Source organism: Lynx canadensis, chromosome F1 (genome assembly GCF_007474595.2).
Source record: "Lynx canadensis isolate LIC74 chromosome F1, mLynCan4.pri.v2, whole genome shotgun sequence".
In the NCBI taxonomy this organism is placed as follows: domain Eukaryota; kingdom Metazoa; phylum Chordata; class Mammalia; order Carnivora; family Felidae; genus Lynx; species Lynx canadensis.
This window is the reverse complement of record NC_044319.2, coordinates 12,101,531-12,107,530: the sequence shown is the minus strand read 5'-3', so window position 1 is coordinate 12,107,530 and position 6,000 is coordinate 12,101,531. Positions and strand designations below refer to the sequence as shown.

The 6,000-nt window shown below is 47.2% G+C and overlaps 1 protein-coding gene across 10 annotated transcripts in view; it reads left to right on the top strand.

Annotated features, from left to right (window-relative positions):
- The first annotated feature begins 2,755 nt into the window (after positions 1-2,755).
- Positions 2,756-6,000, top strand: part of LOC115504775 (selectin P) — a 40,375-nt gene continuing 37,130 nt past the window's right edge. For 6 of the 10 annotated variants that reach the window (XM_030301918.1, XM_030301919.1, XM_030301914.1 and 3 more), the window contains exon 1: positions 2,756-2,830. In XM_030301918.1, the coding sequence (XP_030157778.1) occupies positions 2,771-2,830 (60 nt within the window). In that variant the 5' untranslated portion in view covers positions 2,756-2,770. Of the gene's footprint in view, positions 2,831-3,883; positions 3,987-6,000 lie in introns of those variants that run through there. The other 4 variants (XM_032591692.1, XM_032591693.1, XM_032591691.1 and 1 more) reach the window with 1 other exon arrangement.

Sequence of the window (6,000 nt, the reverse complement as noted above, 5' to 3'; positions counted from 1 at the left end):
CTTCCTCAGTGACTTTTAAATAGTCTATTCGTGGTGTTCATTTATAAACAGGTCACCATTGAATTGTGTTGCTAGTGTTCTATTGTAGGTGATAACCTCTCTGTGGTTATCACAGCCTTCTGGTAATCAAAGGGCCCCAGACACCGTTGGCTCTTGGAAGAGTAAAAATACTTTTAATGTGTAAAACCACTTCCTAGTTAATCTGCTGAGTTTAGAGTCTCTTCTGCGTGTCCGTGTCCAACCACTTGAGCTTGAACAAAAGAAGCCGGCTTATTCCACCCAGCCGAAGGGTCGTGTCCTTCCAGCACCTTTTCCAAACACCTCTCCACTGCCCCCAGCAGGCAGTTAGTTCGCTATCCTCTCATGGGGTCTGTGCAAGGATGGGTGTATATACTGGCTCCTCCGTGATGTTCGTCATTATCTGTCTCTATGCCTGTCCCTCAAAGGTCTTTGACTCCTTCAGGACAGGACTGTGTCCTATATCCATTTATGTGATAGCACGGAGCATATCCTCACAAAAATATATGGGATGAATCAATGAACCCCTGGGTAGGGCTGAGAGGACATAAACATGGTTATGTGGGTGAACATGCTTACTATTGGAGACCTTTGCCAAGATGACTGATTTCACTGCCTTTCCTTCCCTTTCAAAAACTGGAGAGCAAAGATAGAAAAGAGAAATGCTTAATCATAACACCACAGGCCAATTTAAATGGAGTTTCAGCAGGAAGATTTAGAAGCTCGAAAAACTGACGTAGGATGTCTTCCGAAAGCTGTACGGGGAAGATTGACGTATTTGTTCGGGACAGCGTCAGCTATCAGGGGAGGGACAGACACTTCAGGCATATAGGCCACAAGGTCTCCCCTTGTGTGATAAGTTTTTTTTTTTTTTTCTTCTCCCGTTCCCTCCTTTCTGGGAAGTTTTGATAAAGTCCATTTAAGCCATGGGAAGATTGACTTTATCCTTCGTTGTTCATCTTTATGTTGTAGGTGTATCTGTACTTACATCTACTTGTATATTGGGGTTTTTTTTTTTTTAGTTGTAACTACAGCAGAAATATATTTTAAAGCATCACAAAAGCTTATGATGTATTATCAAACAAAACAGAAAAAGCATCGTAATGAATGTATAATGGGATGCCAATTCCATTCCAATTCTGCGGCATCACGGGTGATTTGTTTCCACTTCCCTGTGCTTTTCTGAATTTTCTTTTCTTTTTCTTTCTTTTAAAAAAATTTTTTAAAGTACTTTTTTTAATTTTTAAAAAATTTAAAATTTAAAAAAAAAAATTTTAAATGCTTATTTATTTTTGAGGGAGAGATAGAGCGCGCAAGCAGGAGAGGGGCAGAGAGAGAGGGAGACACAGAATCCGAAGCAGGCTCCGGGCTCCGGGCTGTCAGCACAGAGCCCAACGCAGGGCTCGAACCCATGAACCCATGAGATCATGACCTGAGCCGAAGCTGGATGCCCCCACGACTCCGCCACCCAGGCGCCCCTTAAATATTTATTTTGAGAGAGAGAGAGAGAGAGAGAGAGAGAGAGAGAGAGAGAACGCACGTGAACACAAGTGGGGAAGGGGCAGAGAGAGAATCCCAAGCGGGCTCCATGCTCAGCATGGAGGGCAATGCAGGGATCAATCTCTTAAGTGTGAGATCATGACCTGAGCTGAAATCAGGAGTCAGATGGTCAACTGACTGAGCCACCCAGGTGCGCCTCTTTTTTGTTGTTGTTAACAGCAAATATATTATATTAACAACAAGGGGGAAAACCTGTATGCTCTTTTTTTATGTTCTTGTCTGTCATCCTACAGCCTATGATGTAAAGTCCCCTCGTTTCTCTGAGTAGAGGGACCAGCTGTGCAGGAGGAATTAACTGCCTTCCATCTCACCTGATGGCAGACGGTGCACGTGCTGACAGCTGTAACATGGCCGGAGACCGGGCACGGTCCCAGTGCTCCCTACTGTCCAGCCTCCTGTACCACCCTCCCCGGGGCTGCCCAGAGACCCCCAGGCTGCTCCAAACCTTGACTGGCCTAGAGCGTTCTCCCCACCTGATGTAGTGTTTATTCAAAGTGAGACCCCAGCTCTGGAGTCACTCTCTCTGGGGAGCCTTCCCCAGGTCAAGTTCCCATCATATCCTTTCACGGTGCCTCATTTTTTTCTTTCAGCATTCGTTTGTGTGGTTTTTACGTAATGCCTAATGCCTCCTCCCTTAAACAAGTAAGTGTGAGGTCCGCGAGGATTTCACCGAATCCTAGTGCTAGCACACTGCCTGGAGCCTTGAAGGGATGCAAATATTCCTTGTGTGTCTGGATTCCTTGTGTTAATAGCCACATAAGTAGAAACAACCTAAAATTTCCACACAGACAATATCCACGTGAGCAAATGGCGTTCAGCCTGAACAGCCTTCCAACAAAGTCAAGTTGTCATCCTGCCATTCCTCTTCCCCCAAATCCTTCTCTCCTTCCCTCAGACTCCCTAAAAACTTAGCATTATCTGACTTAAAATGCATTGGCTCAGTCGGTTGAGCGTCTGACTTCGGCTCAGGTCAAGATCTCCAGGTCCGTGAGTTCAAGCCCCACATCCAGCTCTGTGCTGACAGCGCGGAGCCGCTTCTTCTGATCCTCTGTCCTCCTTTCTCTCTGCCCCTCCCTTGTTTTCTCTCTCTCTCTCTCTCCCCTGCTCATCCTCTCTCTCTTAAAAAAAAGAAAAAAAAAAGGAAGGTAATGCCAAAAAGAGGGTCTGGAGAGTGAAAGTACAAACAGAGGAAATGGAAGCAAGTCTCGTGAAAACCACAGCTCCCGTGTACTTGGCCCCCACCGTGGACAAGGTATGCTCCAAGTCCTTCCCGTATAAATCCATCCATGGCCCTGATGCGTCCATGCAGCGACCACAGTCCTTGTTTATTACTAAGATAGCTGAGGGAACTGAGTCACAAGGAGGGTAGGAACTTGCTAGGGCACACCCCCGGTGGGCAAAGAGTAACACCCATTACTGCACAACCAGATTCCCAAGAAAATAAATCCAGAGTTAGGGTTTTCCGACCTGACGCTGAGTCCTGGAGACTTGATTTTGCTGGCCGATAACTCTGAGCAGCAGAGCTGGCTGTCGAGTGCGACCGTGTGCCATTGCTTCAAGCATCCGACCTCACGACAACCCTGTGGGGTGAGTTCTGGTACCATCGTTCTGTTTCACAGGTGGGCAGACAGGTATAGAGAGTTCAGGTCATTTGCCTAATGGTGAGACGCCCGTGCAGCCAACACGGATGTCAGGCAGCTGGGCCACAGAGCCCAGGTCTTCAGCCCTGAGCCCACAGCCTCCTATCCCCACACACAAACCTTCCAGTTTTACATCTTTTTTTTTTCCTGATACAAGAAGCAGAAACCCTTTCCTAACAACGACCCACGTCTCTTTTATATTTCGTGTCAAAACTGTTTCCGGCAATCGCCCCCAGTAGCCAGGATTTTCTCAGTGGCTTTTTCCTTTCCCACCTTAATTATTTTTTTTACAATTTTTGGTCCCTTGCCTCGCTTCTGGAATAGTCAACATTCACTGAGATTTCACAGTAACTGGAATATTTACACTAGGACATTATGATTAAGACAAAGCATGTTTTCCAGTTGTACGACCTTAAATTGGGGCTCGTAGCATAATCAGAGGAAACCTGACTCCTGGGGGGGGGGTGTGGGCACTATTCCTGCACCACTTAGCCCGGGATGTCCTGAAGTGATTCACACTTGCCCCTGTCTCCAGATCCTCCCCCCCATTGAGGTAGGTGACCCCTGTCCCCTTGGTGACCACTGCAAACTATTATCAACCACTCCTGTGTTATCAACATCCAACTTCATGTGAAGGGCTGTGGTGAAATTCTGGAACTTGAATAGGAAGTTGCTTTTCTAAACAGCCTGACACAGAGGGGAGGCAGGGAGGCTATAAAGTCTGGGTTGGGCAGACAGCCTAGAGGAAGCCGAGGCGCAGAGGAGATGGTAAGTTCGTTTCTCTGTACTCTGGGAAGTGGACGAGATGCTGCGTGGAGGCTGAGTCAGGCGGGCAGAGGTTTAGAAAGTGCAGAAGAGCAGTGGTCGTGGCACTTTATGTTGAGTAGCCCTTTAGACTGTGAGCATCTGAAAACCTGCTGTCTGCTTTGACCCTCCCAACATCCTTGGGAGGTGAGGTTGCTATTTCCATGTTACAAATGAAGTCGCCGCACCTTGCGGAGATGAGGTGTTGCACCTACAGCCCCCCTATTAGGCTTGATGTTGTCTGTATCTAGACTTCTGCCCTCTGGCTCCACGGCGCCTGTTTTTCCTACTAGAGCTTACAGAAACTCTCGCGGGCACAGATCTTGGTAAACCCTCGACCCCCTTCTCCAGGATCGGTCTTCTCTGTGGCTTGAGGGCAAGGCTGAGCAAATGCCCTGTGGCACACCTGTGGGTAAATGCTCTCTCATCCGGGCTCTCCTAGTTCCTTCTCTGAGCCCTAGGAGTCAGCTGGGACTCTTGCAGAGTAACCACATGGTTTCCATAGCTGCCTTAAGTCTCAGTGCTGTTAGTGACTCAGTTTCCTCATCTGTAAAATAGACATACTTACAGTGCTCTACTTTATTTTTTTTAATTTTTTTTAACGTTTTTATTTATTTTTGAGACAGAGAGAGACAGAGCATGAACGGGGGAGGGTCACAGAGAGAGGGAGACACAGAATCCGAAACAGGCTCCAGGCTCTGAGCTGTCAGCACAGAGCCCGACGCGGGGCTCGAACCCACTGACCGTGAGATCATGACCTGAGCCGAAGCCGGACGCTTAACCGACCGAGCCACCCAGGCGCCCCTCTACTTTATTTTTTAAGTTTATTTATTTATTTTGTGTGTATGAGAGAGAGTGTGTGCAGGGGAGGGAGAGAGAGAGAGAGAGAGAGAGAGAATCCCAAGAAGTTTCCGTGCTGTCAGCATGAGCCCGTTGCTGGGCTCAAATTCAGGAACAGTGAGATCATGACCTGAGCCGAAGTCAGGAGTCTGACGCTTAACCGACCAAGCCACCCAGGTGCCCCTATGGTGCTCTACTTTATGGTGTCATTTTGAAGATTAAGTAGGATTTGCTCTGAAAAGCGTGTAAATCTGAGGCTGGCACATGGTAACTGATTTGTCAATGTCAGCTATTGTTGTGAAAAAGAAAAAAATTCGTGGGGGTTTGGGATCCAGGGAAGATCCAAGGAAAACTAGGCATTCATGAACTTATCAACAGATAAGATACACACGGTTTTACCCCCAACTTGCCAGGAGTCTCTCCCACAGTCCCAAACCCTGCAGTCCGTGGCTAGAAAGGAACCAACCGGACATCTCTGTTGTTGAGCTCCTTTCTGCGGGATGCCAGAAGAGAGCAGCACTCACCCATGATTTCAACCCCCTCTTTGCTTTACTATCGTTCACTTTTCAAATATTGGCAATGGGGATTTTCTGTGTTGGGGAGAAATAGAGATAAAGAGGACTAGGGAGAGAGGGGAAAGGAGTTTGAGTCTGTCCTGAGTTTGAACTCCAGTGACAAAAGAACGTGGATTGCTTTTGTCTCCTCTTTTGCATATCAGACATTCCCGGTATTGGTCAACTTACATGGACAAGGACTTAGTCATCTCTTCCTTCTATTCTCTTTGGGATCCTCCTCTATTTGGGAAGTGTATTAACACATTGGATTGTGGAGTTCTTTGAGATTCTGGTGAAAGTACAACTCTCTGTCCCAGATGAAAATGCAAACATCCACATAAACACCAAGCTTTCTGGGCAAGGACAGGGGGTTCCCCAACCCCCACACGGGTCTCAGGTTAGGAAACCCACCCTATCGCCTCCTTTGCTTTATGCTCAGAAGCTCCTCCACTGGCATCTTGAAACTAGGTTGGAATACTACTTGGCAATGAGAAAGAATGAAATATGGCCTTTGGTAGCAACGTGGATGGAACTGGAGAGTGTTATGCTAAGTGAAATAGGTCAGGCAGAGAAAGACAGATACC